The sequence below is a fragment of the Littorina saxatilis genome, linkage group LG13 (assembly GCF_037325665.1).
Source record: "Littorina saxatilis isolate snail1 linkage group LG13, US_GU_Lsax_2.0, whole genome shotgun sequence".
NCBI lineage: Eukaryota > Metazoa > Mollusca > Gastropoda > Littorinimorpha > Littorinidae > Littorina > Littorina saxatilis.
In genome coordinates this window covers 6,226,162-6,246,299 of record NC_090257.1, presented here as the reverse complement: position 1 = coordinate 6,246,299, position 20,138 = coordinate 6,226,162, and the positions used below count along the sequence as shown (strand labels likewise).

Below are 20,138 nucleotides of genomic sequence, written 5' to 3'. Positions count from 1 at the left end.
CAATGACATTTAGAATCAAAAAAGCATGGAAAAGAAGGGGAAAAAACACAATGTCAATGATACATCTATCCACTGACACCTTACATAGCCTTGTGTGTGTGTGTGTGTGTGTGTGTGTGTGTGTGTGTGTGTGTGTGTGTGTGTGTGTCAGTCAGTGCATGGGCATGAGTGCATGTGCATATCATGATATGGGCATGTGCATGTGCATGTGTGTATGTGTGTATGTGTGTGTGTGTGTTTCAAGTCAATGTTTTTTTTTTCAGTACGGTAATACACGATGTCAATGATACATCTATCCACTGACACCCGGCCCTTAATATACCAGGGCCGGACCAAATGAGTTGTAAGGGGGAGTTCCTCCTTTTTTTGGAGGGGGGGGGGGGGGCAAATCAGCGAAGTGGCGAAGCCACAAGCGCGCGCCTGCTTTGCAGGCGCGCGAACTAGGGGGGTCCGGGGGCATGCTCCCCCGGAAATTTTTTGAAAAACGGCCCAAATCTGTGCAATCTGGTGCATTCTGGGCCTTGTTTTGAGGGTTAAGAGCAGCATTGTGGGGGGGGGGGGGGGGGGGGGGTGGTACCTTTTTCTCATCGGATTTCACATTGAATAAAATTTGTTAGACACACACACAAAATGTATTAAAAATAAAAAATAAAAAAAAAGCACTCAAAGCAAGGTACATGCATGCTTTTTCCAGGGGTGGGCTTCCGGCCCTGTATATATATATATATATATCAGTATATGTGTGTGTGCTGTGCAGTGTGTGTGTGTGTGTGTGTGTGTGTGTGTGTGTGTGTGTGTGTGTCAGTGCATGGGCATGTGCATGTGCGTGTCACTGTGGGTGTTTCAAGTCAATGGTCTTTTTTAGTACGGTAATAACATTTGAGCCATTCAAGTACGTATAGATTTTTCATCAAGTGGCCTAGGATTAGTCTGTGCAAGATGATCTCATATGTGCGCCTATTAAAAGTACCATGTTCAACAACAACAACAACAACAACACTGAACACTGATCAGTGACAGCGTCTGCGCTAAAACCGTCTCGCGCATAGCTCACTTGCCAATAGCGCAAGGGTTTACGGCAGCGCGTGGTGTGTTCTCTTCAGCCAATCAAAGCCAAGTACGCGCAGCGCAGTGACACGCAGTTTGCGCCGAAGAAAATCACCAAGCCGTATGCTTGCTTGCACGATTCTATTCTCGTCGGACATAGCTTGTGGCTACATTTTGTTGATTATAATTATTTGATTTCCATGCTATGTGGTTTCCAAGTTTGTGTGCGCAGTGTTGGTTGAGGTTTGTGGCCTAGAACTCTAGACCTGCTGCCTGACTGGTCTGATTCGACAGAGTGCAGTCGCTCAGTGAGTGCAGTGCGGCAGCGCAGCTTGCAGCAAGGTGAAGGTAGATCTCCGTTCGTCACGAGGTTTGTAGCAGGTACAGGCGCCAGGATTTAAAATTATTCATTTCATACCGCACTATAAACCAAATAATTATATAGCTATTCTGATGAACACGTGGGGGGGTTCGGGGGTTGTGATTGGATGGTCTCTTCCGATCATCAAAGCATAATGCTACGGAAGTCGGCCATTTTTCTCAATATCCAAAAGCATATTGTCAATAACAAAGACGCATGGGCGGTTCCGGTTTACCCACCTGTACCACACGATGTTTCACTGATCGACAACAGCATACACTGACAACTTGAAATTCTTCTCGGGAATGTTTTTCAGCTTTACAAATGTCGATAGCATACCCTTTTCTGCTAACTTCCCGATGAAACAGGACTATACCTATTATTTTCTGTCCCTAAACACCACAAAATGCCCAAAGACGAACGATGTAGTAGGGGAAGGGCTCCTAATATGGACCGGCTCCTAATATGGACCACCACCAACTAACGGCGCTAGAGCGCTCAAAAAAGTTTTATTCGCTGTATTCACCCTCTTTGGATAACTTGCACATGTCAAAACAGTTGCAGAAACACAAATCTCAAAACCGTTAGGCTTTTTCTCTTTTTTCACTTTTGGCAGCGTTCACTCTAAATTTGCCGCCTAAAACGGACTCGTTTCTGTCTACAGCCAAAGCTTTTATCAAACAGAAATGGCTATATATGACAGCTAAAACCGTATTTGTTACATTTTAGCAGTGTTGACCCCGAGTTTCTACTGCAAACAAAAAATAATAGCAAAATCTCAAAGTATGTGCGAGTCCCCTAATATGGACCACCTTCAACAAATCGAAGAAAATAAAAGCTAAAGGCTATTTTCATTAATTCATTAAGAAGCTTGCTGGTAATAACCTATAACTAGCCCTCGAGATTTAAAAAAAATGCAACGAAAAGTCTTCTTTTCGTGAAAGTTGATAATTTCACTTATTTTCACTCTGTTTTTGATAAGCTTCTTTAGTTTCCTGGTGTGCTTCAAATAATGCTCTCATCAACCCGAAACAGATAAATCTAAAGCATATTTTAATTAGGCTGACTTGTACACTAAGTTGTATCATTTTTTTTTTTTTTTTTTTTTTTTTTGTGTGCCTCAGTTGCATGCAGTCCGCTTCAAGCTGAAAAATAAATGAAAAGAATGAAACTCTACGGTGTTTTTTTTCCGTTTTTTTTTTCGTTTTTTTCTTTTTCTTTCCTTCTTTCTTTCTCTCTACAGCTGAACGTCCTTCTTCATTGGCGTTTTATAAATTTATCAATTGTGTGTGGTTTTCTACAATGGACAAAATCTTGCATCTTTAATGTTGGTTATTGTCTTACATATGTCTGTGTTTGGGTTGACTTAGGTGTTTGTGGAGGTGTCATAATGGAGTTAACATAGTAACAATCACAATAAGTAAGAGGAAAAGCAAATTGTAAGCGTGCTAAAGTTTTCTTAGTAACAGTTCTCTTTTCATACAAGTGGTGTTTAGTGTAACAATGTAAGTTCCGCCTTTACCCCGGTGCCGTTCTCCTTTTAGCGAAACGAAAGAAAGAGGAGGCGGTGAGGGAAGCCAGAAAAGAAGTACATATGATACACTATTCTACGTTTCGTATTTGTTTCTCTTTGTCAAACATTATTATAATATCAGTGGGAGTTCCGTATCTATATTTGCTTATGCACATCTTTCCTATCAAAATCAAGTGATTTATATATTTGCATTTTATTGAGTCAGCACCATTAATATAACCACACAAAATATGTTCTACTCCAAAGACTATTCTTATTTTATATTTCTCATAAATAATTTGTTCAACGTATCTCCATAGCACTTTTATTTTCTTACAATTAACAAAAAAATGTTCAACGTAATCTATTTCGGTTGGACAGAAGGGGCATCTCTCACTATCTCGTATTCCAATTTTATACAGAAGAACATTTGTTGGATAAATCGTGTGTAATATTTTCCAGTGCAGCTCTCTTAATCTGGATTCTTGGGTTACATTTTTGGCCAGGTTCCAATGTGACTGGTCGACATTAATGCCAAACATATCACGCCAGAAGTTGATAGATCTCGGGGTAGTGTACTTTTCTTCAACAATATATTCACGGAATTGCCTGGCACTTTTAATACTCGTTTTATTGAAAAGAAGATTGTTTTGTCTATTCAATACAGGTTGGTTAGGATCATAATTACTTTTCTTAATATATTCAGATACTGCTGATCGAACTACAATATATTCCAAGTAGAGGCCAGGTGAAGCGTAAACACTTGCTTGGATAGCGGGATAGGACTTGATACCGTGATTACCTAACATGTCTCCTACATACGTAATGCCTGACCGGGCCCAGTTCTCATAATACAGAACGTTATTTTGATAACTTATACTTGGATTGTTCCATAAGCAGTTGTCTTGCACGCAATCGTTCTGAGAAATTGTATTATGTTCTAACCATGTTCGAGCAGCAGCTGTCCAAAATATCGATTTTATTCTTCCAATTCCCTTAAACTTAGACGGTCGAATAGCTGTAGTAAAGCAGGCAAAGCCACAGCCGAACCCTTCAAAATATTTGTTTGGGATCCATGTCCATTTGCATGAAAGGTTGCCAGATGAGAGTTTGCTTAACCATTGACATAAGAAGGAGTTTTGCATCGTTTTGACGTCTATCATATCAATACCACCCTTTTCGGTACTGCTATTTAAAACAACTCTTTTTACTTTTTCAAATGCTTTTTTATTACAGTCTTTTTTCCTCCACAAAAAACGATATAATATTGTGTTTATTTCCTGCAGCACTTTGTCAGGGATACAAATAGATTGCATTAAATAAACTAACTGCGAGAGCAGAAAAGTTTTGATAATGCAAATTTTTCCAGGAATGCCCAGGTTCCTTTTTTCCCAAGTAAAGATGCTTTGCTTAATTTTATCAATTTTACTTGACCAGTTTAGTTCAATTTCGGATGCGCTTTTCTCGCTGTTAAAGTTTACTCCTAATATTTTAATCTGCCGAACACTAAGTTGTATCATGTTATTTTGAAATTTAGGGGGCTTTTTACAGTGATTCGTGAAGGCCGCTTCACTGGTCCATATTAGGCGCCCAGGCTCCTAATATGGACCCTTTGTGATTTTTTCTGTATTTAATTTTTGCTGAATGTGTATCAAAGCTATTTTACTCTTATTAGGCCTAACGGTTAACATAAGAAAGAAGGACTACCAAGCACAAAATGAAACTTTTTTGCACGAAAACAAGCTAGTTATCAGCAATAAACAAAAAGTGGTCCATATTAGGGGCCCTTCCCCTACAAACAGGGGAGTACAACGGAACAGCCGTGTTTGTGTGCCTGTGAGCTTAGTTCACAGTTGCCGACTGACACAAATTTTCGCATTCGGCTTTTCTTATCTCGTAACTCCACACTAAATACCCCACTTCCCCTCTGAAGTATTGATGTACAACCCATGGCACTAACATTCATGTTGTCGTTTATAACTGAGGTTGAAAAATTCGTTTCATGACGAGACAAGTATAAATGCCATTCACCCAAACTGGAAACGTCGCTGCCGTCTGCTCGCTTTGTACGGATTAGCTGTTCTCTTTTCCTCCCCTTGTTGCATCCTAGTTCTTCAGTTGTTTCTAGTTTTCTGTTGATGTTGTGTTTTGGTCTTCTTCATAAGTAGTCTTGTTCAAAATTAAAAAAACTCAAACTTCTTTTTGTTGTATACGAATGAACTAATAAAAAGCTGTTTAACAGCTGTGTTGTCAAATCGAGTTTTTTTTCCAAAGTCAGTGTGGCGCCTGCGCAAAACTAATGCGCATAAGAAACGGCGTCTGCTACCAAAACCTGAGATCAACGCATCGACGCAAAAACTGTCATTTTGTAAGGTTGGAACAACAAATAAAGGTCAGAACAGCTATATAATCGCTATTGCCTATTTTCAGCGTAGCAAGAGGGTCCGATATTTAGACTCGAACAAGTATAATGTGACTCGTCTTCGACTCGTCGGCATTATACTTGTCTCGTCTAAATATCGGACCCTATTGCTACGCTGAAAACACAATAGCTGTTACTATTCCACTGCAACACTAAAGATGCGAAACTGGCACCGTTTCTGCGCGTTCACGATATGCCTAGTTATGGCCAACGACCCCCCCCCCCCCCCCCAACCCTGGCCAGGTCAGGCTAGAATTTAAATATAAGGCCCAAGAAATCAAATCAAATGTCTGTTTTCGATGACTGACAAGGCCCCCCAACATTGGGTCGGTAAATCGGTATTATGTCTTTGGGTTGTTGTTTTTCCCCATGCGCTTAGCTTGTGGCTTTTCTTGTATAATGTTGTTTTTTGCTGTTGAAAGGTCATTCAAAAAGTTCGAGGGTCGGGCAGAAAAAATAGGGTCGGTCCGTGATTCGGACACTGATGTTTAAAAAAACCCATAACTTCAATGAGTCTATCTGTGCAGACCTGCTGCTGACACTCAATAAACCATGGCATCGATAAAACTGAAACCTGACTGGAGACTTTTATGGTGCACTAAATTGCACAAGCGCAGCCACTGCGTAGAATAATAGTATAACATTATTTGATATAATTGTGGACCTGGCCCCTCTCATAAATTCATCATCAATTCAGAATTCCTGTTTCAAGTTGCATGTTCCTGAGGTCTGCGAGTCGAGAGAAGCATTTCACGATAAGAACTGACCAGTGTACAATCATTGTGGGTACAAAACTATGTGTCATGATCTTTCCGACTTTCAAACTAAACTTCTCTTGCATTCATATCACCATTGAGTCAGCTTGGTCGTAGTAGTTTGCTGTACATGTACAGTCTTGTTTCGATGGTCCAGTATTTCAGCGGCGCAGAATCGGGGGGTGGGGGTCCTGGTTCCCACCCTTACCCGGCAAAGGTACCCGATGTTACCCCCGCGGGTTAGGGGGAAGAATTTACCCGATGCTCCCCAGCATGTCGTAAGAGGCGACTAACGGATTTTGTTTCTCCTTTTACCCTTGTTAAGTGTTTCTTGTATAGAATAATTATAGTCAATTTTTGTAAAGATTTTAGTCAAGCAGTATGTAAGAAATGTTAAGTCCTTCAGTTGTATTGGAAACTTGCATTCTCAGTCCCAGTAAGGTAATATATATATTGTACTACGTTGCAAGCCCCTGGAGCAAATTTTTGATTAGTGCTTTTGTCACAGAACAAGAAACAATTGACAAGTGGCTCTATCCCATCTTCCCCCTTTCCCCGTCGCGATATAACCCTTCGTGGTTGAAAACGACGTTAATCACCAAATAAAGAAAAAAAAAAAGAAAAAGGTGTTTTCTCAGTCAACGAAAGACCCAACATACCCTTTTTAAAATGCTAAATTTCGACAGCCGCTGAGGGGTTAGAACTTGTTCCCTTGACTCATTTTGGACGCCCCTCCCTCTCATACACTAATTCCAGCCCTGCACGTTAAAGATCCCACGATTGACAAAAGGGTCTTTCCTGGCAAAATTGTATAGGCATAGATAAAAAATGTCCACCAAAATACTCGTGTGACTTGGAATAATAGGCCGTGAAAAGTAGGATATGCGCCGAAATGGCTGCGATCTGCTGGTCGATGTGAATGCGTGATGTATTGTGTAAAAAAACTTCCATCTCACACGGCATAAATAGATCCCTGCGCCTTAAATCCGAGTCTGGAGATACGCGCGCGATATAAGACTTCATATATATATATTTGGCCGGCGTCAGACGAATTTTCTTTGACCTGCAGGCGTCCAATTTCGCCGATGTAGATTTTGGCCTATTTGGTATTATGGCATACATGACATGTCGACACATGTCATGTCTGGCAGTTGAACTGCTTGCTGATTTTCGGCATTTTTGTGTGCTGTGGGGCCATTGACAAAGAGGTAATTCTAAGATATTTTTGTGATGAAAAGAACAACAACAACAACACCAACACTTTTAAACCGTCTGATTTTCAACCGATTTTGTTCTAACAGAGAGTAATTCGAAAGTTGGTTTGACATCGGTTGAAAGCCGACCATGTAAATAGCTTTTTACTCTGAAAAGTCTTTTTTTTTTTCTCCTAATTTTTTTTTTTTTTACAGACATGTCAAACCCGTCGTCCAAGACCAGAAAGAAAAATGGCCGTGCATCTACGGCGAAGCAGGCGACCGCAATTTACATCGACCATGACGTTGATGACGATGAACGAAATGATGCAGATCGTGCGCCACATTCAGTGGATGAGCTACCCGGCAGAGAGAATGACCCAGCGGTTGACGACAGCTCTCACGGAGAACACGGCTGGAGGATAAAAGAAGAGGAGGCGGATTTTGTTGAGTATTCTGCTTATGAAGCGACCGAGATGGAGGAAGTAAGTGTGCCCGTTCGGGGGGGGGGGGGGGGGGGGGGCTGTGTGTGTGTGTGTGTGTGTACATGTGTGTGTGTGTCTGCCTGCCTGTAATTTCTGTACTCAAGTCACTGATTGTCTAAGGTTGGTCAGTTATGGTATACTAGGTCCTTCGTATGACCCCAAAGGTAACATTCTCAGTGGAGAGCTTTAAATCGAGTTAGTTTGGCGAGCACTCAATGTCAAACCCCCGTTACTGCTGAGTCGACCCGCGAATTTGGATTTGTTTGCGAAAAAGCATAAAAGTCAGACCATTTGACCTACAAATTTGAATGAGCGGAAGTTAACTGTACTCCAAATATGAAGTAAATCGGTCCACAGATGTATCTTCTAGAACTTTTTAGCATTTGTTGGGGGGGGGGGGGGGGGGTTACGCTGTACGTAGAAAGGGGTGAAAATCCTGATAAAATCTGAGATGGTAAGCCGACCTGTTTTCACGAGGAGGAGGGTGCCTTTAAACTTTGTCCCACTCCCACAGATGCAGACGACAGAAGCTTCCCACGACGACTCAGAACAGCAGAACTACGATTTGCAAGAAGCAGAGTTTCGAAGCTCAATGGACAGCCTTGGAGACTTCATGGCCAAGTCGAGGAAAAGTTGTGTCATAACCCCGGAGAAGTTTGCCGCCATTGTTGAATTCCTGAAAGACCCACAAGACACCAGCGGTTCCTTGCGGTCGTGGATCAGGACACGTGGTTTTCAGCTGATGGATTTTGATCCCGATCAACGAGATGTGCTAGTCAGACCAGCTTACCCCAGTAGAAAAGCGGTATGAGTTTGTGGTTTTATTTTTTTGCTTCAGACCCTTTTTCAGTTACCTCTTAGTCGCAACCGCTGAGCCACCCATCCCGAATTCCTGTCAGTTTAAAAAAAAACAAGTCGCGTAAGGCGAAATTACTACATTTAGTCAAGCTGTGGAACTCACAGAATGAAACTGAACGTAGTCCGCCGCTAGTGCAAAAGGCAGTGAAAGTGACGAGCCTGTTTGGCGCGGTAGCGATTGCGCTGTGCTTCATTGCACGCTTTACTGTACCTCTCTTCGTTTTAACTTTCTGAGCGTGTTTTGAATCCAAACATATCATATCTATATGTTTTTGGAATCAGGCGGCACTGTCACACCCTCATTTTTCAATCAAATTGATTGAAATTTTGGCCAAGCAATCTTCGACGAAGGCCGGACTTTGGTATTGCATTTCAGCGTGGAGGCTTAAAAATTAATTCATGACTTTGGTCATTACAAATCTGAAAATTGTAATTAAAATTATTTTTTTATAAAACGATCCAAAATTACTTTTATTTTATTCTTCATCATGTTCTGATTCCAAAAAACATATAAATATGTTATATTCGGATTAAAAACAAGCTCTGAAAATTAAAAATAATTATAAAAATTATGAATAAAATTAAATTTCCGAAATCGTTTTAAAAACAATTTCATCTTATTCCTTGTCGGTTCCTGATTCCAAAAATATATAGATATGATATGTTTGGATTAAAAACACGCTCAGAAAGTTAACACGAAGAGAGGTAGAGTAAAGCGTGCTATGCAGCACAGCGCAACCTCTACCGCGCTGAACAGGCTCGTCACTTTCACTGCGTTTTGCACTAGCGGCGGACTACGGTCATTGTGAAAAAAATGCAGTGCGTTCAGTTTCATTCTGTGAGTTCCACAGCTTGGCTAAATGTAGTAATTTCGCCTTACGCGACTTGTTAACTTTTGTTATTTTGTTATTTTTTTAGTTTCATCACTGTGTGTCTGTGCGTCCCAAGGTCAGATTATAACAAAAGGCATTGCATTAAATCTTAATCCCTGTAAAATAAAGTTCAATTCAATTCAATTCAATTCAATTGACAATTAGAGTGGTAATGGTAACGAAAACTGTGCGGAAGAAGATGGTTCGGAATCCACGAATTCCGGAAACTACTCTGTCGGTTTTCCATGGGTTATGAAAGAGTGAATACTCTTGCCTTGATTGAGGCAAACTTTCCCACGTGACATTATAGACCAATCACAAGCAACGGGTGCGTATCTAAACGTGCTCAGTGCCCACGTCCGGAGACACACCCCTCGAGTAGTGACTGGCCCATAATTTCACGTGGGAAGTTTGTTTGTTTGTTCGTTCATGGGCTGAAACTCCCACGGCTTTTACGTGTATGACCGTTTTTACTCCGCCATTTAGGCAGCCATACGCCGCTTTCGGGGGAGCATGCTGGGTATTTTCGTGTTTCTATAACCCACCGAACTCTGACATGGATTGCAGGATCTTTTTCGTGCGCACTTGGCCTTGTGCTTGCGTGTACACACGGGGGTGTTCGGACACCGAGGAGAGTCTGCACACAAAGTTGACTCTGAGATATAAATCTCTCGCCGAACGTGGGGACGAACCCACGCTGACAGCGGCCAACTGGATACAAATCCAGCGCGCTACCGACTGAGCTACATTCCCGCCCACTACGTGGGAAGTTGGCATGATCAATGAAGGCACGAGCATTCCCTCTATCATAACCCATACAAAACCGAGTTATTGTCTATAATTATTGTCTATATTCAGCTTTTCAGGCAGTTGCGATTGTAGTAACGATGATGATGGAAATGGTGTGTGTGTGTGTGTGTGTGTACGTGCGTGCGTGCGTGCGTGTGTGTGTGTGTGTGTGCCACGGTGTGTGTGTGTGTGTGTACGTGCGTGCGTGCGTGTGTGTGTGTGTGTGTGTGTTGCAGAAAAGCGGCGAACAGGTAGGCTCTGAACTTCTGCCAGTACTGCATTCACGGTCGCTGTATGACGTCACCAAGCACGTGCACACGACTGTTTTTCAGCATGCCGGCTACAAGCGTGTCCTGGCTTATGTAAGTTACTGAATTTTTTTTTATATGTTTTTTTTTACTGCGATAGACCTAAACGAAGCTAGTTTAAAGCCATATGTACTCGATGACTATACACGCTAATTGCTTTACCAACAGCTGGAGACAGACTAAATTAAGTTCCCTGCAAAATATTGTGGTCTAGGACCCCTTAAATGTTGAGATATTTGAATTTTCATTTTGATCTGGATCGTCCTATTTATAGATTTGGCAACACATGTAACGTTGATGCAAGGGAGAGAACACCGCGGCTTTGTTGACATCCTCACTTTTTCAGAGGCTAGAACAAGCTGTAATGCATGTATTATGGTCAGCGCATGGTGACGTATCGTCATTATATGGTCTTATGGTGCGTTTGACAACGATTGTGGGCAAACTACACTTTGTAAACACGGGAGTGCGTTAGTATGCCTTTAAGGCATGGCTACTGCCATGTAATCTGAGAAAGGACTCGAAACTCGGGGGGGGGGGGGGGGGGGGGTGAGAGTGTTCAAGGCCAGGTATATTCATCCTTTAGACAGCTTCATTACTGCTGATCGAACCTCCGAACAAAGCGCGATTTCGTCAATTGGTCGTCCGCCTTTGCATCAAACCAGGTGATATATTTACTTTGTGTAAGTGCATGTGCTAACAAACTGAATTACAGCTGGTTACTGTCCATCAGAGCTGTACTGAACGCGCACTCATCCGCTCGTTCCATTCTTATCAGTCACTCCAACAAATCAAATGTCCACACCAGCTGTTTGCAGTTAAGTCCACGTAAAGTGAAATGTTATTGAATTAAATGAAAGCTTTTTATGATTTAACTTTTGTGAAAAATCATAGCAATTTCAAAATCAATTTTCCAAAACATATTTACAAAAAACATGAAAAAGTTTAGCATCAAATTATAGCACAGCATGCAGGGCACTGCTGGCCGATTGTCTCCCCTGCCCTTCTGTTGGGTCAACAAAGGGGCCATAAATACAACTGTACAAAAACATGAAAAAGTTAGCATCAAATAGCACAGCAGAGCACTGCTGACCGATTGTCTCCCTTGCCCTTCTGTTGGGTCAAGCGAAGGGATTAAATGTAGCAAATTAAACATCAACTTGCCAAAATATATTTACCAAGGAATAAGAAGAAAAAGTTTAGCGTCAGTAGCCCAGCAGAGCAGCTGACTTAATGTCTCCCCTGCTCTACTGTTGGGTGAAACAAAGGGGGCCCTTTGCGGGTCGCAAAAACGATTGAGGCAGACCTACAGAAACTGATAAAAATAGTAGAATGAGCCCGGGGATTACTTCCCTCGACCTGACCCTAAGGATCAACCAGGTTAGTAAGTAAACCGAAAAAATAATGCCAGCTGCCACAGTCGCGGGCTACTCAACCCAAACCACTCAGGGCGAAGGGAAGTAGGCTGTGGACCGATGCGATCTGTGAACTAAAGCTAAAGCTTCGGTTCCGGACCTGTCAATGACGGTACTGCACCGAAGCTCAAACGGTGGTGTCAGCTCACCCTGGCATGGCATGCAAGAAAAACAACAACAGCGAAATGTACAGCAGGAAACTGATCGGAACATACGAATTATCTCTCTTGACTATTACAATGGACATCAACCAGCGACATGAAACAAAGCTCCAGCTCCACAAAGTTACAAAATGCATGCCTCCATGATTGATAAAATGGAGGAGGGGTGGGTGGTGGAAACATTTTCACCAAATACAAAAACTTGACCTTTCAGCTCGCTGGCATCTTGCGTAGTGACACTAAGCTAAGCTGTGTGCGGGGCACTGTCCGCCGCACAGGTCAGTTCCAACGGTCCGCTACGAGCCAATCAAAGAAGGGCGCATGCAATCACACAAACTGCCCATCGCCACGCCAGCGTTGCGAGAAGCTCTTTTGTGTAAGTGCATGTGCTAACAAACTGAATTACAGCTGGTTACTGTCCATCAGAGCTGTACTGAACGCGCACTCATCCGCTCGTTCCATTCTTATCAGTCACTCCAACAAATCAAATGTCCACACCAGCTGTTTGCAGTTAAGTCCACGTAAAGTGAAATGTTATTGAATTAAATGAAAGCTTTTTATGATTTAACTTTTGTGAAAAATCATAGCAATTTCAAAATCAATTTTCCAAAACATATTTACAAAAAACATGAAAAAGTTTAGCATCAAATTATAGCACAGCATGCAGGGCACTGCTGGCCGATTGTCTCCCCTGCCCTTCTGTTGGGTCAACAAAGGGGCCATAAACACTTCCCTTTTGCCTTAAAAAAGAAGTGTTGACCCCACAGAAGGTAGGGAATGAGATGGACTGAACTGCAAATTACCTGAGCTTGCTTTTAACTGTACACAATGCAAAAATACACAGTTCTGGACTTTCGTTATCTCCCGTGTCTCGGGGCGATCTTTTGCGTCCGTGAAGTACCAGGTCTGTGAACCCTCGAGACCTGCAACAGAAGAAAACAACGCAGCGGCAGAGAAAAGCTTGTGTATTGCATATCCAGTAACGTAAAGTTCAGTGTACCAACGATGGACTGCAGATCTCTTAACTGTACTTTTTTGTTTTCGCAGGCAAGCCTGAATAGCATTTGGCTAACTTGTCTAGCGGGAGTCTTATCTCCATTCGTCCATCACTGTGGGATCGTCTAAAGCTGACTTCAAATTTTTTTGGGTTTGACCTAGGCTAAAGAACCCTTGTAGCCAATGTCGAAACCATCCCTAAAAACCTGAAACTAATCTGTTGGCGAGATCCGGCCTGTAGCCTTCGAGCCACTTTTGCAATGGCTCACTTTGAACCGGTGTTGGGCCCGCCCGAAATCTTCTGTTTGATTTTTAATGGTGCCAGTGATGGTAGGCCCAGCGCTGGCATCTTGCGTAGTGACACTAAGCTAAGCTGTGTGCGGGGCACTGTCCGCCGCACAGGTCAGTTCCAACGGTCCGCTACGAGCCAATCAAAGAAAGGCGCATGCAATCACACAAACTGCCCATCGCCACGCCAGCGTTGCGAGAAGCTCTTTTTATCCATCTTCAGTAGTTTACATACTCTGTAAAGCCAGGTTTTCCTTTCAAATCAAAACTAATCTATCAGATCTATGTGAGATTTCTGTATCCCTTCCAAGCATGACGCCATGGCACTGAGGCAAAAGGAAATGTATCCACTGGTTTGCTTTTAGCTTCAACACGCAATAATCAAAGCATAGAATACAGCGCCCCCCGCGGGTTAGGGGGAGTCCCATATTGGTTGGTACGAGAAAGAATTTACCCGATGCTCCCCAGCATGTCGTAAGAGGCGACTAACGGATTCTGTTTCTCCTTTTACCCTTGTTAAGTGTTTCTTGTATAGAATATAGTCAATTTTTGTAAAGATTTTATTCAAGCAGTATGTAAGAAATGTTAAGTCCTTTGTACTGGAAACTTGCATTCTCCCAGTAAGGTCATATATTGTACTACGTTGCAAGCCCCTGGAGCAAATGTTTGATTAGTGCTTTTGTGAACAAGAAACAATTGACAAGTGGTTCTATCCCATCACCCCCCTTCCCTCCGTCGCGATATAACCTTGAACGGTTGAAAACGACGTTAAACACCAAATAAAGAAAGAAAGAAATAGAATACAGCCATACGTTGCGTCTTCCTTTTGAGTAAATTGGTCCCGGATAACCACATAGGTCGTAGAGACGATAACAAACATCATTACCAACCAACCAACCAACCAACCAACCAACCAACCAACCAAGCAAGCAAGCAAGCAACTGACAATCTTTTTACGCTTGGAAAATTGAACACACTTCTTCTTCTTCTGCATTGCTGAGCTTGTGTAATCTCACGGTTACCTGATTTTTGCTGAAAGCTAGAGTTCTTTAACGTGTATTCGGCCTTGTTGCATGCATTTGGAGACAAGGGTGTTACGATTCCGTCCGCTAAGAGTCTTCACTGAACTTTGACTCACAAAATGGACTCAAAATTGACTCTCAAAATTGACTTACAAAATTGACTCACAACATCGAGAGGAGAGCATTCAGTCCAGATATTATACTCGGCATGTTACTAACACGCGTGTAATTTGTGTGTGTGTGTGTGTGTGTGTGTGTGTGTGTGTGTGTGTGTGTGTGTGTGTGTGTTTGTGTGCGTGTGGGGGGGGGAGTGTGTGTATGTGCCTGTCTGTGTTTTTCTGTTTGTCTGTCTGTCTGTGTCTTTGTGTATCTGTCTGTGTGTGTGTGTGTGTGTCTGTTTGTTTCTTTGTCTGTCTTTCTGTGTCTGTCTGTCTGTCTGTCTGTGTATGTGTGTGTCTGTGTGTATATCTGTTTGTGTGTGTTTGTCTGTCTGTCTGTCAATCCGTCTGTCTGCCCCTCTGTCTTTCAGTCTGCAAGCCTGTTATGGCATTCGCGTCCTTCTTTAGTGCTCAACCTCATCTGGTACTGATTCACAATCCCAACCCTCTTCTCGTTTGTCCCTGTGCAGATGCAGGCCCGCTATTTCGGCGCGACCCGTGGCTACGTTCAACAGTTCTGCAGCACATGCCCACTGTGCAAGACCTTCAGGCCGCGGTTCCCGTCCACCAACTTCTACATCCAACCTGAACACACCCGCCGCGCCCAGTACCCCTCAACCGCCAACCCTCACTTCCAGGGCGATGAAGCACACGGTTCCTTTGACATGGAAGCACAGGAATCATTCGATGGAGAAGACTCTTCGGATGTCGTGTACATTGGTGAAGCTTCTCACGCCTACACTCCCCAGCTGAACGCCAGTACCTCCCAGTCCTCCTCTGGCTTCGGAGGAGGTGAGCACAATGACGTCATGCAGGGCGGGAGGAATGGAGAAGAGGCGCATCTGTCGTCAGATTCGAGAGATGAGAGCGTGACCGAAAAGACCACAAAGAACATCGACAACAGGAAAACTAGAACGATAGTGGACGGAGAGCACGTGTATATTGTCACAGTGCAAGAGGACAGTGACATGGATGAACCTGGGGTGACAGCAGGGGCTGAGGTTTCTAAACACGACCAAGATGGCGACCACGGGGAAGAGTCTCGCAGCAAGCGACTGACGGAGACGTGTTCTGGTAAACAAAACTTAACAGAAGATGCCAAACCTACTTCATCGAAGGGGCAACAGTCGGCGCAAATGGATGTCAAGTGTAGCGGTGATTCTGACCCCATGCAGCACACTGGCAATGACAGGTTTGCTAAAAACGAAATTATCAGAATGCTCAGCAGAAAAAGAACCATGGATGATAGCTCGGGGAATAGTCCTGGGACACTGCCGTATCCAGTCGCTGTAAGTTTCACCGCAGCAAACGATTTGAAATCTCACAAGGAAGCTGTAGAACCAGGTACTTCCTCAGCTACAAGTTCCAGCGCTGTCCGAAGCAACAGCACTGGCGCAGAAGCATCACCGTCGACACCAAAGAAAACCAAGGCACGGAGATCCTCTCACTCACCAGAAAGCTGCACGTTCTTCAGCGAGGTCCAGGTCGACATCATCGACATGACTAACTGCCCGGACGACGACTTTCGCTTTATCTGTCACGTGTTGGACCCTTCTCAAAAGTTGCACGTGCTCTTCCCCCTCAGAGAAGCCTCGGCGTCGGTGGTGGCGCCCAAGTTGGACCAGCGAGTGTTGGCGCTGTACGGCATGCCGGGAACACTGTACAGCAACATGGGGCACGGGTACGTCGAGGAGCTGATCATGTGCCTCTCGGGCATCGTGGAGGGGGAAGTTCCTTGCTCCAACGGCGAAGCGGAGGACAGGGGGGAGGGTGAGAGGAAAAGATACGCGGGGACCAACGTGGTCGAGGAGCTGATTGCCATGCTGAGAGTGGAACGGAGTTCGGATCCCGCCACCGGCGCCACGCCCTGGTTGGCGTGGTTACCGAGGATCATGCGATCCTTGAACAGGGACTGGCATGTTGCGCTAAGGCAGCACCCTCCTATAGTTCGTTAGATTGTCCCCCTTCCTCCCCCTTCCCTCCCACCTTCCCTCCCACCCTCTGTGCTGCGCTCGGCACATGTTAAACGAAGAAGAACTGGTAGTTTGTCGAGATACAGGTTAAAGGAATAAATCCCTTGGTTGTTCATGCAGTATAGGTAAACGGACAACAAAGCCACACCGTGGTACTGTGGTAACACGGGGGTGGACAAGGATACACGTACTGGTCCTCGGTGATGCGTTAAACGCTCAATTTATATAAACAACAAGTCGCGTAAGGTGAAAATACAATATTTAGTCAAGTAGCTGTCGAACTCACAGAATGAAACTGAACGCAATGCCATTTTTCAGCAAGACCGTATACATCGTAGCATCGTCAGTCCACCGCTCATGGCAAAGGCAGTGAAATTGACAAGAAGAGCGGGGTAGTAGTTGCGCTAAGAAGGATAGCACGCTTTTCTGTACCTCTCTTTGTTTTAACTTTCTGAGCGTGTTTTTAATCCAAACATATCATATCTATATGTTTTTGGAATCAGGAACCGACAAGGAATAAGATGAAAGTGTTTTTAAATTGATTTGGACAATTTAATTTTGATAATAATTTTTATATATTTAATTTTCAGAGCTTGTTTTTAATCCGAATATAACATATTTATATGTTTTTGGAATCAGCAAATGATGGAGAATAAGATAAACGTAAATTTGGATCGTTTTATAAATTTTTAATTTTTTTTACAATTTTCCGATTTTTAATGACCAAAGTCATTAATTAATTTTTAAGCCATCAAGCTGAAATGCAATACCGAAGTCCGGGCTTCGTCGAAGACTACTTGACCAAAATTTCAACCAATTTGGTTGAAAAATGAGAGCGTGACAGTGCCGCCTCAACTTTCACGAAAAGCCGGATATGACGTCATCAAAGACATTAATCAAAAAAATGAAGAAAACGTTCGGGGATATCATACCCAGGAACTCTCATGTCAAATTTCATAAAGATCGGTCCAGTAGTTTGGTCTGAATCGCTCTACACGCACGCACACACGCACACACGCACACACGCACACACATACACCACGACCCTCGTCTCGATTCCCCCCTCGATGTTAAAATATTTAGTCAAAACTTGACTAAATATAACAAGTCGCGTAAGGCGAAAATACAATATTTAGTCAAGTAGCTGTCGAACTCACAGAACACGTGGAATTGACAAGAAGAGCGGGGTATTCGTTGCGCTGAGAAGGATAGCACGCTTTTCTGTACCTCTCTTTGTTTTAACTTTCTGAGCGTGTTTTTAATCCAAACATATCATATCTATATATTTTTGGAATCAGGAACCGACAAGGAAGAAGATGAAAGTGTTTTTAAATTGATTTCGAAAAAAAAAAAATTGATAATAATTTTTATATATTTAATTTTCAGAGCTTGTTTTTAATCCGAATATAACATATTTATATGTTTTTGGAATCAGCAAATGATGGAGAATAAGATAAACGTAAATTTGGATCGTTTTATAAATTTTTATTTTTTTTTACAATTTTCAGATTTTTAATGACCAAAGTCATTAATTAATTTTTAAGCCACCAAGCTGAAATGCAATACCGAACCCCGGGCTTCGTTGAAGAGTACTTGACCAAAATTTCAACCAATTTGGTTGAAAAATGAGGGCGTGACAGTGCCGCCTCAACTTTCACGAAAAGCCGGATATGACGTCATCAAAGACATTTATCAAAAAAATGAAAAAAACGTTCGGGGATTCCATACCCAGGAACTCTCATGTCAAATTTCATAAAGATCGGTCCAGTAGTTTAGTCTGAATCGCTCTACACACACACACACACACACGCACGCACGCACGCACACACATACGCACATACACCACGACCCTCGTTTCGATTCCCCCTCGATGTTAAAATATTTAGTCAAAACTTGACTAAATATAAAAATGAAGGCTTGTGTTCGACACAAATGAAAGGGGGTGAGTGGGGGGGAGGGTATCTTTTCTGGTATGTTCAACGGACAAAACTCGTTTATGTGCCTCGCTGGATAGTTGGACGGACAATATCGATCGTGTGTGGTTTTCTAGACTCCGGTTCGAGGAAGGAAACCCCCGGTGTTGTGTTAAACTCAGTTTAAAGGAAGTTACCCTCCTGAGGTGCGTTAGATACAATTCAAAGGACGTAACACTCACTCGTGCCAGGCTGTAAGCGGGATGGACAATGTTGATAATGAGAGACGATCCTGTGATTCGGAAGACGGGGTGTGAAGGAAGAACCCATCAAAAGAGTGTGTTGGGTCCAGTTTCAAGGAATAACACGTGACTATTTTGTGGTGCAGTTCGACGCCTTTTTAAGTAAGAAACCATCATACAAGGGCTAACATGAATAAGCCATTCTGCCACAGGATAGATGAAGCCTAACGACATGTTAGTGAAGAAGCCAAGTTTTCTGGGGAAGTAAACCTTAAGAAATCCTAGGGACATACGCTGTACTGTCAGACACACCTGCAATGATTAACACTCATAAATGCTTCGTAATTACACCCCCGGTATAGGGGAGTGTATAGGTTTCGCTCGATGTGTTTGTTTGTTTGTTTGTTTGTGTTCGCATATAGATCTCAAGAATGAACGGACCGATCGTCACCAAACTTGGTGAACAGGTTCTATACATTCCTGAGACGGTCCTTACAAAAGTTGGGACCAGTCAAACACACGGTTAGGGAGTTATTGGTGGATTAAGATTCTACAAGGACTTATAGAGGGACATATTAATGGTCAAAGGGAAATAACCACACTTGTTAGCAGTGCCTGCTCAGTTGGTGGCAGTGAGAATGCTAAGGACGGGGGTGTTTTTCCTACCTCGGAGGAATTTCTTGTTTTCATAATCAATTTAATTAAAGTAGATAGAGGGACGGTTTCGTTTAGCAGGCGAAACCCACACGAATTTAAGTACCCAAAGCTGTAATCTAACAATATTGTTTCAATGGAAAACTTCAATAAAAAAAACACAATAAAAAATTATTTTCTTTTAAAAAGTAAGCGACTCTCACATTAATAGTTACAATGTTTGGCCTTGTCATTTGAAACCTTATTGTTGGGCTTGTTTTTGAGTGGTGTTATGTGACACAAGAAACAGATGTCCTCATTTGTGATAACATGTTGACATTTGAGTTTTCTTACCTTACCATATATGTTTTCTTATCTTCACTTCATGCCAAAATCAACCAAAGTTTTTCCACACCATTTTGGCTGTCGTTGATTGGGAAAGTGTTGTTGGTTGCAGTGTGATGGTGGTGGGGGGTGGGGGGTGTAGGTAGCGATGCTAGGGAGGGTATCCGTGTTTAATTCAATTGATCATTCTTTCCTCTTTCAGCAAGCCATGTGACGTCACATTTTATTCTGCTTATTATTTTTCTCCAGATGACAATGAAGGTGAACATTGTAAGCTCACTATTATCTGTGAACAATAAAAACTTGCAATCCTTATGTGTATTTTCTTTGTCTGAGTATTTTGATCAAGTTTGAAATAACACGATGGGCAATGAACAGTTACTGTTATG

General features: G+C 42.8%; 1 protein-coding gene and 1 long non-coding RNA gene across 3 annotated transcripts in view; both read left to right on the top strand.

The window, feature by feature from the left end:
• The first annotated feature begins 1,147 nt into the window (after positions 1-1,147).
• Positions 1,148-20,063, top strand: LOC138945932 (uncharacterized). Of its 2 annotated transcripts, none has more exons than XM_070317457.1 (5): positions 1,148-1,417; positions 7,508-7,776; positions 8,291-8,581; positions 10,532-10,657; positions 15,114-20,063. In XM_070317457.1, the coding sequence occupies exons 2-5, from the start codon at positions 7,510-7,512 to the stop codon at positions 16,596-16,598; spliced, it is 2,169 nt and encodes a 722-aa protein (XP_070173558.1). In that variant the 5' UTR covers positions 1,148-1,417; positions 7,508-7,509; the 3' UTR covers positions 16,599-20,063. The 2 variants fall into 2 exon arrangements, with proteins under 2 accessions (XP_070173558.1, XP_070173557.1); XM_070317456.1 differs by having other exon boundaries at positions 1,148-1,428.
• Positions 6,505-20,138, top strand: part of LOC138945968 (uncharacterized) — a 98,032-nt gene continuing 84,398 nt past the window's right edge. Inside the window, exon 1 of the long non-coding RNA XR_011449150.1 lies at positions 6,505-6,539. This is a non-coding gene — a long non-coding RNA (uncharacterized lncRNA). The remainder of the gene's footprint in view (positions 6,540-20,138) is intronic.

Coding starts and splice junctions, on each gene's coding strand:
- LOC138945932 (XM_070317457.1), top strand. CDS start 7,510: ATGTCAAACCCGTCGTCCAAGACCAGAAAGAAAAATGGCCGTGCATCT. Junction 8,582..10,531: donor CTTACCCCAGTAGAAAAGCG/GTATGAGTTTGT, acceptor TGTGTGTTGCAG/AAAAGCGGCGAACAGGTAGG. Junction 10,658..15,113: donor ACAAGCGTGTCCTGGCTTAT/GTAAGTTACTGA, acceptor GTCCCTGTGCAG/ATGCAGGCCCGCTATTTCGG.